Source organism: Triturus cristatus, chromosome 5_1 (assembly GCF_964204655.1).
Source record: "Triturus cristatus chromosome 5_1, aTriCri1.1, whole genome shotgun sequence".
Lineage (NCBI taxonomy): Eukaryota > Metazoa > Chordata > Amphibia > Caudata > Salamandridae > Triturus > Triturus cristatus.
In genome coordinates, this window is record NC_140587.1 from 359,928,445 (window position 1) to 359,945,596 (window position 17,152).

General features: G+C 42.6%; 1 protein-coding gene across 1 annotated transcript in view; it reads right to left on the reverse strand.

Annotated features, from left to right (window-relative positions):
• Nucleotides 1-4,006: 4,006 nt before the first annotated feature.
• The window catches only part of KCNV1 (potassium voltage-gated channel modifier subfamily V member 1), a 191,436-nt gene continuing 178,290 nt past the window's right edge, over nucleotides 4,007-17,152 (reverse strand). The window contains exon 2 of the mRNA XM_085605079.1: nucleotides 4,007-4,986. Within this exon, the coding sequence (XP_085461205.1) occupies nucleotides 4,478-4,986 (509 nt within the window). The 3' untranslated portion in view covers nucleotides 4,007-4,477. The remainder of the gene's footprint in view (nucleotides 4,987-17,152) is intronic.

Consider the following 17,152-nt stretch of genomic DNA (forward strand, 5'->3'; position numbering starts at 1 on the left):
CCATCATAACTGAAGAGCATGGGCGCACCCCCTGGGAAAAGATCAGCGTGGACTTTTGGAGCCTGCCCGACGGGCGAGTCACCCTAGTCTACGTTGACAGTTACTCGAAATACCCCATTGCAGAGGCCCTCCCGTCCACCGCCTTCGTACATGTGAAGCCCGCCCTGGAGAAGATATTTGGGATGTTCGGATACCCCGAGGAACTGCGGAGTGACAACGGACCCCCATTCCAAAGGCACGAGTTCGAAGAGCTCCTGAAGTCACACGGCATCAGACACAGGCGCATCACCCCGCAATGGCCCCAAGCCAACGGGGAGGTGGAGCAGTTCATGCGCACCATCAATAAGATACTGCGCATCGCCGTGTCCGAACAACTAGACCCGGAGCAAGAGCTACAGCGATTCCTAGGAGAATACCGCAGCACTCCCCACTGCTCCACCCGACAAGCCCCCTGGGCACTGATGTTCCAAGGAGCTCGCAGGGATGGGCTGCCAGTAGCACTAGGCTGGGTAGCGCCGCCCTTCAGTGAGGAAGAAGCTTTCCGAAGGCGCCAAAGGTGAAACAACAGAGTCAGTGAGGCACTGAGGGCTGTGACCCGAGAAGTTCAAGCCGGAGATACGGTGGTCCTAAAAGAGCGCCGGCCAGGAGGAAAGTTTAAGACTCGATATGAAAGAGGGTACTGGAGAGTGGTCGACCGCCGAGGAACCATGGTGACAGCGCGTCGAGGGAGAGACCTGATCACCCGGAACATATCGTGGTTCAAGGTGGTGAGGAGACCCGCGGACGACCAAGAGACGGCAGATCTCGAAGTAGACCACGACTCTGGGGACGCCCCGGGGGGGACATCCCGCTCCGACCCACGGAGCAACACAGAGTCTGAGCCAGGCGGCGCCGACGGCACAGGTGGTGGGCCAAGGCAAGAGGTACCACCTGAAACCTCGGCCCCGGGCGCACGAAGGGCCGCCAGGTATGAGCTGAGGGAGAACCCCAGGCCCCGCAGTCGGCTGAGAGACTTTGCGTGCCAAGTAAGTGATGCGGCGAAGTAATAAGTGAACTGTTGTCAAGGACTGAGTTGAGAAGGGATGTTACAGTTAGCGCTCTAGCGTTTCAGCTAGAGCGCTGCAGGACACGCGTAGGTTGCGCTCACGTCGGGGACGTGAGCGCGTATATAAATAATAAATGGGCGGGCGAGCCAGTTAGTTCGCGCCCAACCGAGTAACGGTGTGTAGTGTATTCATTGCGCTGCGCGCACGCTAGGCCCCCCTGACTCCCCAGACCACGAGGGTGCTGACCCAGGGCCCTACCCTTCCTAGGCAGAGGTCAGGGAGTGAAACACCACACATCGCTATACCTTTACAGCAATTTTTCAGTTTCAGGATGTCTTGCTCTGCTTAGGCAGAACATCCTAGCTGGTTTATACAGCCACTGCTGGTTAAACTATGCATTTGCGACATATGTACTTTTCATCCCCATCTTTATCATAAATCGTACCACAATTCCACCTCTATGCATGTCCTTCTGTCTTTGTACAATCTGATCGAATGTGTGATGTATATGCACTTTGGTACTTGCACCCTTTTCTTCTTGAATAATTCAGCTTTCAGCAATGCATACTCACTAGTATTATGTTTCACCTTGTATGCAGAAAAAAGCTGTCAAAATAAAAGGGGGTTATTTAAGGGATAAAGTACCCCTGCCACATATTATAAGGATATTGCAAGTCCTAGAGGAGTTCCATTACCATATAAAGGGCTGAGGCTTTTAAAGCATAGTACATGATGACCTTACAGTGCAACAGGATGCAAAACTCTTTCTAGGGGCTCATCAATGATTCCCTCACTATTACCCTCCATCAGAGACTCTCATCTCTCCATAACCCCCCTCTCACATGTACTCCATTTGTTTTATAGCGCCTCTCCTACCAGTGTAGGGTGTTCATGCACTTTACATCGCACACACCTACAGAGACAACAAATCATACCTGTGTAAATCAGTGTAAAGCAAGTGTTACTTAAGACAAAGGAGACTACAAGGTGTAGGATTCATGTCAACCATACTTGTAGGCATTTGTGAAGAGTGCTTGGTCGGGAGAAGCACAAACACATGACTTTGAATGTAACACAGTATTTAGGGTTGGCTTTACAAATAAGCATGTATTTCTACCCAAACAAACCCTGTTTAGCAACATTAAGATAATGATGACAGACTGAAAAAATATAACTTTCTAACCGGTACCATGCAGCTTGCATGAAGCTCTATGATGGCAGCTCATAGTTTACTCTCCTAGATTACGATTGTAACTTATGAACTACACAGTAACAAAAGAATCTCTGTGACAAAAGTAGTAGCCTACTAAGCTATGCACATAAAATACTGTTCATTGAGCTGCATGGTACACGTTCTCTGCAACAGGTATATTAGCCCTCTGTGCTACCTAAGATGAGTCAAAACTGCCACTAGACAAAACTCCATCTCTCCAGCAGGCACATTAATCATCAGGGTTATACTTACACTTTTATTGTTGCCTGAAAACTGCTAGATACACAAGGAACTCTGCAGGGGTGCAATGAAACCGGCTGCACTCCTCCACCCTTCCAGCATCCCAAGGAAACACTCAGTGCTCGGTACGGTCAGTCTGGCCTTGAGTTCTTAAAACATTGTGGTAGAAATATAGAGCAGGCACCTGACCAGTACCAATGACTGTTCTTTCTTACAACTAGGGTAGACATCAATTAGAGCTTTGTTAGTTTGTGATATTGTCAAAATAACACTAATACAAAATTCCTTAAAAGAACCCTTATTGTAACATTTAAAAAGTGGAGCCCAGCTATAAAGAGAAAGTGCTTGCTGGTTACTTTCTGTACCATCCAGCACCCCAAGAATTCTTCCACTGCCAAACAACTGGATGGGCGTAGACTCCTTTTTTGGACTGAGGTAGTATCTGCTTCTGTCTGTTACTTTTTTGACGCCTAAAGAATATTTGACTGTAAGCATATGGCTTTATTGTACTCTGTGGCAAAGCTGCTGAAGATAACTTTTATCCAACATACTTTCTGAAGAACATAATGGAGAGATACTGTCAGAATTGGAGACCTTCACGTCCTGTTTCAGCTTAGGCAAGGAGCTAGACCTGCCCACAGCCTTGTCATCCACTCACGACGTCTGCGCTGTGGTCACCTCTCAAGCTAATCTGATTAAGGCAAGGCTGGTGATAAAACTCTGCCCGTCACCTGCTCCTTCTTGGACATCAGGCTCAATCTCGACAACACTGTTGTCATGTCTTACCTTGCACTAGCCGGGATGTATAGCCCTGCATCCCAGTCCTGCTTAAAAGAAACATGGCACATTTGGCATATCATTTTCCAAAAGCTATGACTAATCTTTACTTAATTAATTGTTTTTATTTAGTGTGGTCCTGATTTACTGATCGTTATCCCTCTGTTTATGTTGTTTTCTGTTTCCCTAAGCCACTATTATAGTGTTAGGTTCCCAACTCGACGAAGCTACTGGATGAATACATAATGGGACCTCAGAGATACAGAAGCTCATCGGTGTTAGCGGATACTAAGTTTGAGTCTTACAGAATCTTAACTAATGTCACTTGTTATCTTCTCTCCTAGTTCTACTTAGCCAGTGATTTTCTTACTCATAACAGCTATGACAACATAGGTAACTACAATTCGTACACAGAAGCAAGAGGTCCACACACTTAAGTTAAACAGCTTTACAATAACGTCAAAAAACTTAATGTACTTATTGATACTTGCTACAAAACAAATGTTATGACAGTCACAACATGTACTGACCAAACGTCCAAAGCATCCTATTAAAACCTTGATTTTCTAGGGCAATGTTTTGGTCACAACCATTTTTGGTTGTCTCTCTTCACCGCCTCACTTTTTCTGGGATGCATCAATTCTGTGCTCTACAAGTAGTGTCTCATTTTATATTACTTAATTTCCAGTTCTCTAAAGCCATTATGTCAACATAACCATAACATTTTTGGAACAAATAACTTTTTCCCTCTCCTCCACAGTTAGAAAAGGCATTGGAAATATTAAAGGACTTCCGGAAAAGGCAGCATAACAACATCAGAGAATCTCTTTGTGATTGTTAGGAGACAATAAAGTGGATAAACTATCAGGACTATATAATGCCGCTCACAATTTAAAGACGATCTCCCACTACGAAACCAATAAGGAACTATGAAAAACTACAGGACAACATTTTATTTTTCATTGATTGAGTTACTTTTCATACGCCTGAGGAAGAGTGGTTATCAGAGAGCCATTGAGGCTTTGCTATAGTGGGTATATGCTGTGCCGAATAAAATGTTCCTGTGCCCTATACACGCAATTGATAGAAAAGGAGCCAGTTCAACATTGGTAAGGCCTGGAGACATAGTACCACAGATGGCGCTTTCTGATTTTTCTTCTTATGCCATACAACTGTAAAGTGAAGCACACCTAAAAATCTTTCACCAGAGGTCATCCTCAGTGCTGCTTCTAGTGCTTGCTCTTTCTCGACTTTTGAGACGTAAAATTTCCATGATACTTTTAGCATATATGTCTCTCAAATTTACATTGACAATAGAATCACGTGTTGCATTTTTCGTTAGCTTTTTCAAGGCTTCACGCTGCCGCAGAGCTGCTTCCTTTATTTTAAGAGTAAAATAGCAGGCGGCAAAACGGTCATTTATAATTGCAATAGGTAAGGCTAGTGCCAAAATTCCTGATAATATGCACAAAAAGGCCACTAGTTTTCCAATGGTAGTGTCTGGTCGGACGTCTCCATAGCCCACCGTGGTCATCGATGTTGTTGCCCACCACCATGCACTGGGCACACTGGTGAAGGATGTATCTGGGACTTGGTGTTCAACAGCATACTCCAGTGCGGAAAATATGGATACCCCCACGGATAGAAAGAGGAGAAGCAAGCCAACTTCTTCATAGCACTGTGCAATCGTCATTCCCAGGGATTTCAAGCCTGAAACGAGAAAATTGCCTTAGTAGTCAACATCTATACATTTTTTCATTCCCTAAAAATTTATAAATATATGCTTTATGTTTGCTACAACATACGAAAACATCTGCAAAAAATACTTATTCCAAGAACAACTTATTACCAAATAAAATAAATAGAATCTTTAAAAATATGTTTGTAATTGCTTTCACTTTGTATAAAAAACATTTGCCAGTTTTTGAATGCACATTGTAAGAATGGCCATGAAGCAGTAGAGTGCGAAGTTGCAAAGTTGTGCCCTTTTCAACTTCAACAAAGATCTTGGGTAAATGTTGCAACTTCATAATCGTTACTAAGCTTTATTCGTTTGCTACATACACGTAAACATCATACATTCTGTGCTAATTTAGGTTACAGATGTCTTAAATAACACCGGCAAAATGGCTCTGCAAGAGCTGTACCTCACAGAAAACAGTTATGGTCAAATTCACAAAGATATCTTCGTGTATTTTGGTAGTCAAGTTCAAGTAGTATTTTTAATACGACTGGAAAATCACTTTTGGAATTCAGAAATTTAGTTTTGCACTTGTAAAAGAATTTAATCACACACATTTTCTATTGAGTAGATCTTGTAACGTTGTGCACCCCCACAAACGTATACATTTGTGTGTATTTACAAGCTCGTCTCTGAATCCTTTTCACCCTAGAAAAAGGCAGACATTTTATCCTGACAACTGCAGGTGTAAGTCCCTTTCCGGGAATGGGGGGAGGCAAGGTAATGCCTCCCGAATAGGTGAATTGTTGAGGAATAGGACAAGAAGTTTCTCCACTGGAAAACATGCTTTGCCACAGGAAAAATAATACAATCTGCAGATATTGGTTGGAATAAACATACATTTATACATTAACTCATGCAAACGTTTATGACTCTTGGACAGTTCCATGTGTGACCTGACAAATGTTCTGACCTTCAAAAGCTACTAAATCTACACTCGTGCAAAGCTCATAAAACTCAGGGGTAGACATAATCATTGTTTTAAGACTCAAGACCCCAATGTCCCTCTCCCATGTAGTAACGTGAACATGAGCAGAGAAAAACAGTGAAAAGGATCATTTTGAGGGAATCTTTCTGCATACGTTTTCCAGTTTGGGTGAGTTTGATGCATAGGACAATTGCCTCAGTTAGCGGTGAAAATGATCTTCCTCTACATAAAAAGAATTATACGGGGTTACATAAATGGAAAACGATGAATATTGCAAACATCTTAGAGGGTAAACACCAAAAACGACGCTGTGTAGACATAACTGCATCCACCGTATGGGCAGCTGATGAGCTTTGAAAATGGTGGAGTGCAAGACCAAAGTGGGATGATTTCAGAAGTGCAAGCAAGCAAGCAAGCAAGCACCAAAGCAAGCATGAGTGTCCCAAAGGATCGGGGGTCTACCCTCAGAGAATTTTCTTTGTAACCGGGGGTAAAATAGTGTATTTTTTAGGAGGTGCCGCACACAACATATAGCAGATGTATTTTAAAGTACTGCAGCAGATTGCACAAGTCTCCCAAAAATTCGTCTTCTTCTTCTCTTCATATGCCTACTACTGATCTTGGGGTATAGTCCATCAACCAGGACTCTACAGCCATCTCTGTCCTGGCCTTTTCTTTCAATCTTACTCTTGGTGTAACCAATCTCCTTGCAGTGAGCCTCGAGGCATCAGCACCAGATGTTTCTTAGCCTTCCTCGTTTCCTTTTCCTCGAGGGTTCAAGATCAGGGCTTGCCTGATGGTGGTAGATGTGACCTATCTTTTCATGATTTCGTCTTATGCCGAGAGCTGGAAAGTCTTCTGCCATGGGTTGTGCCTGTAGATGGTTTTTGGCCAGTGGATTTCGAGGATTTTCCTCAGACCGGTGTTGATAAAGGCCTGGTCTTTGTTGGTGGTGGTCACTGTTGTCCTCCAAGTTTCTGATCCATACAGAAGGACCTATTTTATATTGGTGTTAAAAAGTCTGATCTTAATTTGCAGAGTTACGTCCTTGGAGCTCCAGATCTTCTTTAGCTGAATCGAGGCAGCCCTTGCTTTGCTAATTCTTACCATGAAGCAGGGATCTGTGCCACCCTGCTTCACTACGATTCTGTCGAAGTAGGTGTAGGCCTCAAACTCTTCCAGTGCATCGTCTGCTAGAGTGACTGCAGATTTACTGCCCATGTTGGAACTTAGGTTATTATTTTTTACCCTGCGGATATTGAGGCCAATTTCTGCTGATGTGGTTGCCACATTGTTGGTATTCTGTCAAATCTGAAGATGGGTATGGGAGAATAGGGCCAGGTTGCCTGCAAAGTCCAGGTCGTTAAACTGCGTCCAAGTTGTCCACTGGAAACTGTGGCACAGGCTGGGTCAGCAGTTCATAAGTCTTCCTAGCTTTGTCTTTAATAGGTCTTTGTGGTTAGCTGTATCTGCAGGAGAATTTCTTGCTATTTCGTAGAGTTCTTTCATGTTTCCATGCATTGCTGCTTCTTGGGCTTCTGTGGAAAGACCATCAATAAATCTTCACTTGTCTGCTCTTAAGTTTCATTTGCTTCCTTGTTGGTTTTGGTGTATTTGCCCTGAGCTTTTGCTTTTTTCTGCTCTTGTCTCGCTTGTGCTGACTGCAGCTTTCTTTTTGGGTTTTTTCTTGGATTTTTCAAAGTATCTCAGTGGAGATCCATTCTTTATGCCGGTGTTTCTTGGGACCCAGTACATCCTGGAAGGTTGATGTCACTGTTTCTTTGATCTTCTCCCACTGACTTTCTACTGGGTCTATGTCGTCATCTAGTTCTTGCAGGACTTAAAAATTGTTACTGAGGGTGACTGAGTATTCACTCATTTTGTGTATCTTTGAGGAAAGTTGTTTTATATCACTGGTGTTGATTTGTCGGTTCCATCCAGGCTTTCTTCAGCTTTAGTCAGGGCCACTGGAATTATGCAGCAATGGAGGGCAAGATTAAGCAGCATGATTGAGTAACTAATGCAGCAAGAAAAGGCAAAATATGTGGCTTGATGTGGCACATTTATTGATAGCATTGGTTCATTATTTTGACTTTTTTACACTTGTTAAATCTGTCTGAGCATTGGTTGCACCTTATTAGTACCAGGTTAACATCCAAACATGAAAATAAGCAACAGAAAGGTGAAAGTCAAGCTTTGCATAGGACCTTCCACTGTGCAGCAACACATGTTGCTGTATTTTAAGTAACTTTTGAAACATTTGAGCTAGAAACTATTTTTTTTCTTACAATCTGAAGAATTCGCAGCAGATGTGCCAAATGCAGCAAATCTATAATTATGCAAAAAGCACCACAGCTGCACAATTGCATAATTCTAGTAGCCTTGGCTTTAGCTTTAGCATTGCCATGACAAGGTGATGGACAGATGCTATGTCCACTCCTCGCATCACTCTTACATCCTGCAGAGACCTCCAAAACGTCTTGGCAATGCAGACATGGTCGATCTGATTCCCTGTTGGTTGTTCTGGTGACATCCACATTGACTTTTGTATTCTTTTGTGCGGGAATACACTACTGCTATCAACAGAATGTTCAGGGCACAGTGATTTGCAAGCCTTTTATCATTCTTGTTCATGTCGCCAAAGCCATGGTAGCCCATTTCTTCTTTGTACTGGACTAAATGCATTCTCATGACTTTAATGGATAAAAACCACCCCATGTCCAAAATCTCTGACATTAATTAAACCATAAATGAGGACAAGAGAAAGTCAGATGTTTTACATAAGATTTTCAAGCAACAAAGATTTTCTTTAGGGGTGGGGTTGAGGACAACGTATCCTTTAGGCTTACAAACATCAAGGAGTTGGATGGTAGGTTGCTGGAGTGGAGGTCTGTGAGTTTTTCTCTGATGTAATCTTTTGACATGGCCCTTTCTGCAGGGTCTTCCCCAAACATTTTGCCTTCACCCTCCTGTTTTCTGAACTCATTTTTATTGGCTTTTAGGACTTTACGCACTTTACCGCTGCTAACCAGTTCTAAAGTGCATGTGCTCACATCTTTAAACATGATGAAATTGGCTAAAACCCAAATGTCACATTTAATTTGCTTGTAGGTTCCTAAGAAAGTGGAACTACAAGTACCCATGGTCTGTAAACTAAATGCTATTAGAAGACATGCAGCACTGATTGGGTCACCCACTTGAGTAGATCTTTAAACATGTCCTAGGCCTGCCATTGCAGGTTGTTCATGCAGTTTTAAACTGCCTTTTCGATCTGGCATAATAAAACTTTTTCCAGGCCTAAGCCTTCCTTTTTAATACATATGTAACCCTGAGGGTAGCTCCAAAGTAGCCCATAGTGCAGGGTGCAGTGTATTTAAAAAGTTGGACTTTCATTTTTAAGTTTTACACATCCTGGTAGAGAAAAAATCTTAAATTAATTTTTCACTATTTTTAATAAGTGGTAACTATCAATTGTGAGCAGGTACACAGTTCAAGTTTGATGTCTTAAGAATTGTAATTGAAAGCCCTCTGTACAGGAAATGTTGGATTTTAAGTCACAATTCTGAAAATGACACTTTTAGAAAGCTGACATTTTCTTGTCCTACCCATTTGGTGTCTGCAGCCTATCCCTGGGTCACATAACTAGATGTGGCTGTCAGCTGGTCTTTTTGTATTGCTACCAGACATAGGGACAAAGGGGGAATAGGTGCTGATAAGATGGACCACTCTGACTTGATAGAGTGGTGGAGCTGTTGCCTACCACACTTGCACATCACAAAGGCTCTGCCTGAACACCCTCAAAAAGGGTTTATCACCAGTCTTTTGTCTCCCCAGACATCCTGAGTCCAAGGCAGTAATTGCCTGATACCTCTGGGGGTTAGAAACCTCTTAAACCTTATTCTACTACAAAGTGAGCCCCAGGTATAAATAACGGACCCTCGGACCCAAATCGTCAGTACATATATGGACCTGTGGAAGACTCAGAAGAAGGACTAATGTGCTACTTTGCTGCAAGAAGCATTGCCACTCTGCTGCCCTGCTATACTGCACTGCTCCCATCCTGACTGAGTGAAAAGGACTAGACACACATCTTGACACCAGGACCATCAGAGTGACCCCAAGGGCTACTTGGCTGGCCTCCTGATCATTGCCCTAGGGACAGAAGAGGTTCCAACAACTTTGAACCAAGCACCTCAACTATGCCAGCTTTGGGCCCTGCCCTCCCAAGTGGCTCCACTCCAGTCCTGGATCCTTGTTAATGAGCATGAAGTTTCTCTTCCAGCCCAGCTGTGGTCCCTGCAGAACTGATGCAGCATGATGGATTGTCGTGCAAAACCCCACATCAGAACCACTGAGAGACACATCCCCAATGTAGAACTTCACATCTAAGGCCCACAGCTCATCAAAACCACCACTGAATGATGAAACCTTGATGCAGACCTTTGCATTGCAAGAGACAAATTGGCAGTAAGGAGGGTTGTAGGGAGTTCATAATCTCTTTCAGTCTCCACCATACTTCACGTTTTTAATCCTGGCCAGAGAGTCCAGGAATAAAATTTATGCATAGCGACACCTCCGAGCTAGTTTTAACTCACTCTGCACTTCTACTTTAGGAGATCCCAGTCAAACTGTTTCTATATATCTTTATATGTTGTGTCTTGTCTTCCCCTACCCTATTGCTCCACCCCAGGCATTGGTCTGCGCAGGGGTGTACTGAAGCAGCCCTATGATGAAGCATGTCACACAATTGTGTGAGTGAGGGCAGAATTTCGACACAGAGCACGTACCGCCACAGAGACAGATTTTTTATCACTCTCTACTCCTTTTTGGTGTGTTCAAGTTGTGGCCAGGGGGGCTGGAGTAGAAGGGTATGTACCTCACCCCTTCCCTTTTGCGTAAGACCTTGCATTGAAAGCCCACGTCAACAGCATGCTCAATGATGATGCAGGACTTCGCATCGCAAGCCCTGCAACTTTTTCAGAACCAGTCAGTTTGTGATGCATCTTCAATGCAGGACTTTGCATTTCAAGTCCCTCATCAACGGCATCCTTGATGATGATGCAGGATCTCACTTCTCAGCCACATAGCTCCTTAGAACTGCTGCTGCACAACATATCTCCTTACCAGGACCTTGCATTGCCTCTGCTGTGCAATGCATCTTTGATGCAGGGCTCTGTATCTCTCTGCAACCAGGATTTAAGATACTTTGATCAGAGTGCCTAACTGGGTCAGTGTAGCTCAACGCTGCTTTATCATGGTCAGTCTGAATTGATGAATATGTTCCGGTCTGGCATGACCAGAAAATCATAGTTGGTGCTTTCTGAATTTTAGTGTCATGAGAAATTGGGTTGTTGGTTCACTGGGATGTCAGCCCTGGTCAAGCAACAGCCACAGTCCCTACCAGGGTGAAACACAAAAAGACTCTAAAATAACCTGTGCTTATTGCTGGGTAGTTTGGCACAAAAAGCAGGCAGGCTTCACTTATATGTGTAAAGTATTCATGCAGCACACAACCAATAAAAAAGTGAAAACATAACACAAGAAAAATCCCACACCAATTTAGGAAAATAAAGTACATTTTAATAAATTAATAAACACCAAAACCAAGAAAATTCCTACCATAGAACTGCAGTTATGAAATGTTAAAGTTTATAGTAAAAGCTAGTGCTTAAAAGATCCAAGTGCCATCCTCGAACATGTAGTCACTCAAGACTGGGTTAAACTAAAAAAATATGGCCTACTGCAATGGACCTGGAGGTTTAGAACTCACTCAGGCTGGGTCCAGGTGGGTCCAGGTGTGGGTTCAAGGTTGAGGTCCCTGTGGCTCTGAACAGGAGGCCAGCAAACTAGTAATTGGGGTCATTCTGGTAGTCCTGGTTTCAGGTGAAGATGCAGGGCTCAACAGCAGTTCTAGACTCTGAGGATTCAAGGCAGGGTCCAGGCAGTAAAGCAGACCTTTCATGTACAGCAAAGAAGTCTTGCAAAGTGCACAGCAAGACACAGCAGCAGGCAGTCTTCTGAGAGTCCTTCTTGCAGGTCCGGCAGTGAACTGAAGAGTGGGTCTTAGGCTCCTATTTTTATAAATTGTACTCTTCCTCTGAAAGGTGGGAGAAGCTTCCAGAAGTTTTCTTTGGAGTGCACTGAACTTTCTGACTCCCCTGCCATGGCTCAAAGCTGGCGGCAGTGAAAATGTGAAAGTAATAGGTCCTTTGTATGAAGGCCGATCACAGCCTATTCAGTTACAAGTGGAGCTGTATTCAGCTCTGCCCCCCAGCATGGCAGCAGATGGCCCATTCAGGCACACATAATCCCTCTATCACATGGCTGTCTGGGAGGAATTCAAAAAGTCTAAGACTGATTTGAATATCGCTTGTTCCAAACTGAGGTGATATGGTGTGTAAAATAACAATGGATTGGGATGCGGCCTGAATAATGTCTGAGATAAATTTAAGCATTCCATACATCACTTTTTTGTATACTTTAGTGTGTCACCCTAAGTGGGATGGGTATGCCCAGATATTAGTCTCAAGCACACTGTCATTGGACAAGCTGTACCCGGACCTGGGTTGCTAGTGCTCTATTTCAGGGAGGACCTGGCTTGGCAGTTCTGGATAGACTGTTTAGAGCAAGGTTGAGACTGATTTGCATTTAGCTGGGTACAAACTGAGGTGACATGGTGTGCAAAATAACGATGGATGAAGATGCAGTCCGGTGTACTTACCAATGGCTGAGATTAATTCAAGCATTCCATTCATCACTTTTTTGTATACTGAAAACGACTCTGAACCAGCTAACTCATAACAGCAGTTGCAGCACAGATGGCCTCCTCATAGATATATGAAAGCCTTTGGTCATACATGGGCCTTCCAAGCACTACATCATTTCCCTGGACATACCCAAGAAGATTCCATCTGATGCACCTGTCGACTATTGCAGAAAAAAGAGAGTCATCTGGTGCTTTCTGGCACTAGATAGGGAACTAAAGTGCTCCCTGAGCATGCTGGCTATGTCCAAGGTTGCAGTGCTTTCAGATCAACCACATATTTTTAAAACCCTTAGCATTTGGTACCAGCATGTCCTAAAACTTAAGGTTCACTAAAAACAATTAATCAGGCTTTCAAACCATGCTCACTTTCAAGATGCCTCTTTATAACCTCTTCATAAAGGGCCCAAGGGCCAACATCACTAACTGTGAGTGACATGCACACTTTTCTTTAGGCCAATAATGGAACCAACACCTTGACAAAGGGGTAATGAAAACTCTCACAAGAGACCTCTCCAATCCCCTCCTCATTTCCATGTAATGACAGCCTTTGGCTTGAGTCCCACTTTACCTCCCAGTGGCTGATTTGAGTCAATGAGGTCCAGGATGGGGTTCACCCTGTGATTCTTGAGCAGACTAACTCAGTGATAGGGGACCAGCTTGCAAGTCTAGCCATGGTGGGGCAACAGTTGAAAACCTAGTCAAGACTAATAGGAGGTCTCTGATTAGCCCATGCTATGTAGTCATGTATTTACACTAGATTCTGGTGCATATTGTTTGTGTGTATTATTTTAAATGGTGTAGCACAAATAAAAGAATGCCACAGAAAATGAGCTATGAGGACAAGCTATTTAAACCAGACATGGCACAACTCAGGATGAATCCATCACTTTTCGGTGCTGTTATTTTGAAACAAGCAATAATTATGTTGTGCGTATTTATATATTTATATTTATGCACATGTACCTCATTATGGGATAACTGGTTGTTGAAGTAGCACTGACATAGGAACAATGGGCCGGATGTACAAAGCTTTCTTACTGTCACAAACACCCTGATTAAAAGTTTGCAACTGCAAAATATTTTTTTCTACTGAACCAATACTGGTTAAGAAGTCAGAAAACATTTACTGAATTCTAAAATGGATTTGTGACCCCATACCAAATGGGCATGTTGATGGTGTCCTTGCTAAATATGGAATAGGTATGTGATGTATCAATGTTTTGCAACTGTACTCCAGTCACAAAACACTGATAAGAGTTGGGGTGGTAACACATTTACAAATGGGTTTGGGTCACTGGCAGCTCCTCCGCTAAGGCAGAGGAACGTCGCCCTACTGAGCAGTTGAAAAAAGGAAAAAATTAAATGATAATAATTCATTGTTATTATCATCTTATTTTTCCCCTCTTTCAGCTGGGTAGGGGCAGGGCTTCTCTGTTCACAGAGCAGGGTAGGGGTGGAGTGGTTTGCCCACTCCAATCATGCAGGACCCTTTGGCCGGCCGTCTCGGGATGGCCGAACCGTCATGCGCACTTTGCATGTTCTCCATGCAGGCTGCTGCATGGAGAACTTGACCAGACTCCCATTCTCTGGCTGAGCGCCAAACCACGGTGCTCAGACAAATCACAACACTGCTTTGCAGCATTGTGATTGGCTTTCAGGAGGCTGGGAGCCGGGTGCATCCTGCTTCCTACCCTCAAAGCGGGGAAGTGGACTGAGAGGAGACGGCGGCAATGACAGGTGGCAGCAGCAGACAGGTAAGTATGTATTTTGATTCTCTCTACACCCATGACCTGCTCCCTCACTGCCTTCATATACCAGCCCCCACTGGGCCTGACTTCCCCTTTGTGAATAAAAGAAAGGAAAAGGTTTGTTGGAGAGTAGACAGTGGTCCAGAGGAACACTACCAACTCTCAGCCAAACTTTAGAAAAAAGTATTTTTTTAGTAACAGCATCATTCCCTTTAAGTAAAAAGGCTGCACTACAAAAAGTTGACTTTCAAGTCAATTTATCTTTATTTGGTTTACGAATAAATAAACCTTAAAAGAGCAGCAGTAAAACAAATCATTAAAATCAATTATCAAGAATGGATAACACAGCCAATTTAAAACATCAGACAAATAAATATTCTTGACCATCCAGAAAGTTATACAATTTATACCAAATACGACAGTCAATATTAAACATCAAATGATTCAAAGTTCATGCTATCCAAAGTTAGAATGTCTCAACCGGTAATCATTTAGTTAGACAAATTCAAAAAGAAAACATGTCAATTTTGTGTGCAAAGGAAATAAAGTGAGACCATAATAATTAAAGGGATCATGTAAATTGGTCTATATTTGAGTAATAATAGTTATATCAGCACTACATGCCATTGTATGCAAGTGTAACCCAAACGTTTGTTGTGTACATTCATGCTCGTGTAGAAGGTGAACTGCGCAAGCAATACATGACAAAAAGGCAAAGTAACAGCAAAAAGCAGCGCTAGAAATAATTTGAGGAATGGTTGCACAACGGTCTATTGATAATTCATGTAAAGTATAACTATTTTGAAAAACCAAAATAACTCCCAAGGATGCGCTGAAAGGTCAACCTGAATTTTTACATGTTGACATGCCGTCGACCATTCAGCACAGACTGTTGTTGAAATAATATTACTAAAATACAGACCAATTTACATGTTCCCTTTAATTATTGTAATCTCCCTTTCTTTCCTTTGTGCAAAAATTTGATGTGTTTTGTTTATGAATTTGTCTAACTAAAAGATTACCGGTTGAAACATTGTTACGCATATTTACACGGGTCTCAACTGGGTTTATGGGTTATCACCTGTTTTGTTTTCAGCTCCAAATAAGTTGAACATTTTCTGATTTGAATTGAGTGCAATACATAACTTTCTACAGCATTAGATACTAATAATTCATCCAGTTTACTAAGATATAAAAAACATTTATAATGTTCCTAGATATAAAAGAGATTTTAAAAAACGCGTTCAAATAGAATTTACAAATGAAAGCAAAGTGAATCATAGTTTTTAAGGTTGTCCAATCACAGGGACATGGGAGCTTTTCCTTGTTCGTTTGACTTGTTTTAGGAAAGGCCACCATATGATGTACACGGCCTAGTTGAATGCGAGTTAAGCTAAATCTATGATGCAAATTTGAGATCATTAGCAAATACTGTTTAATTCCAACCGAATATTTAATGGGAGGTATGTATTTAAATAATGGTACATTCTGATCTAAAGGCGCTCTCTCTTGAACTCTTCTTTCCATAAGCAATAACTTACGATTTTTTTTTTGAGTAGCAGGTTATTGCCCTCAGGGTCTGTAAAAAATTTGAATTATCTAACTTGTTACAAAGAGCACGAATGTTGTAAAGCCAAGGGATAAAAAAAGCATGGTCCAAGGTGAGACTATCTTTAATTATGTTTCTAGTAAATGAGGTCTCAGGTTTAGACCACACTGCCCTCCATAACAGAGTTGATTTTATATACATACCTACGATCTGAGACATACATCGTTCCTTATGGATTCTGGACATAGAAGTGGAATGTGGCAAGGCTAATAAACATCTAAGGGCCACATGCATCATTCAAAATATCGGTTCCAAAGGGGCAGATTTGCAGAATCTGCCCTTTTGCGACCTGTATTTTTGCATTTGGGATGCATCACCCCAAATGCAAAAATCTCAATTTATGTAATCACTAAATTTGCGATTACTTAAATTGCGATTGCATTTAGGAAATCGCAAATTGCGATTCCCGAAATGCAATGAATTAACCCAAAACAATTTGCGATTTCACAATTAAGAAATGCAAATTACTATCAATTCCAAGTTGACGGTAATTTGTGAGAACTTTGAAAAATGCACAAAAGTGCAGGTTTCAAAGTTATATGTTGCACACAGACACACCCTTGGGGCATGTGTGTGTGCAACATTGCACCCTTAAAATTGCATGAGCAATTTGCATGTACCTATTTGTTACTCTCAAATTGCACATGCAATTCCCATTCATTTCTATGGGATGATTGAGCTGCGGTGGCAAGACAAAATGGCCACTCCGTAGTGCTCCTCTGTGACACCGAGGAACGGCCGGTCTCAAAGGGATTCCTCTAGGTGGCGGTGCCGCGGCTCTCTAATCGGTCTGATAAAGTGCTGGCTACTTTTTTCCCCCTGCTCCCGGGGCACTCCTCATTACGGCCGCCATTTTGTGAGCTCGGCACTTGCATTCTCCTTTGGAGTCAGCGCACCTGAAATGCTCTTTTGGTCAGTCATTTTTGGCCATTAGGAGCTCTTTTTACAATAGAAATATGCCCAATCCTATAAATTCCTCAGATTTTAAAGGACATTTGTCTACTGCATGTCGATAAACCACTTCATGAATTGTGATGGATATATCTCAAGTAGGAAAATATGGTTACTGTCCTTACTTTGAATG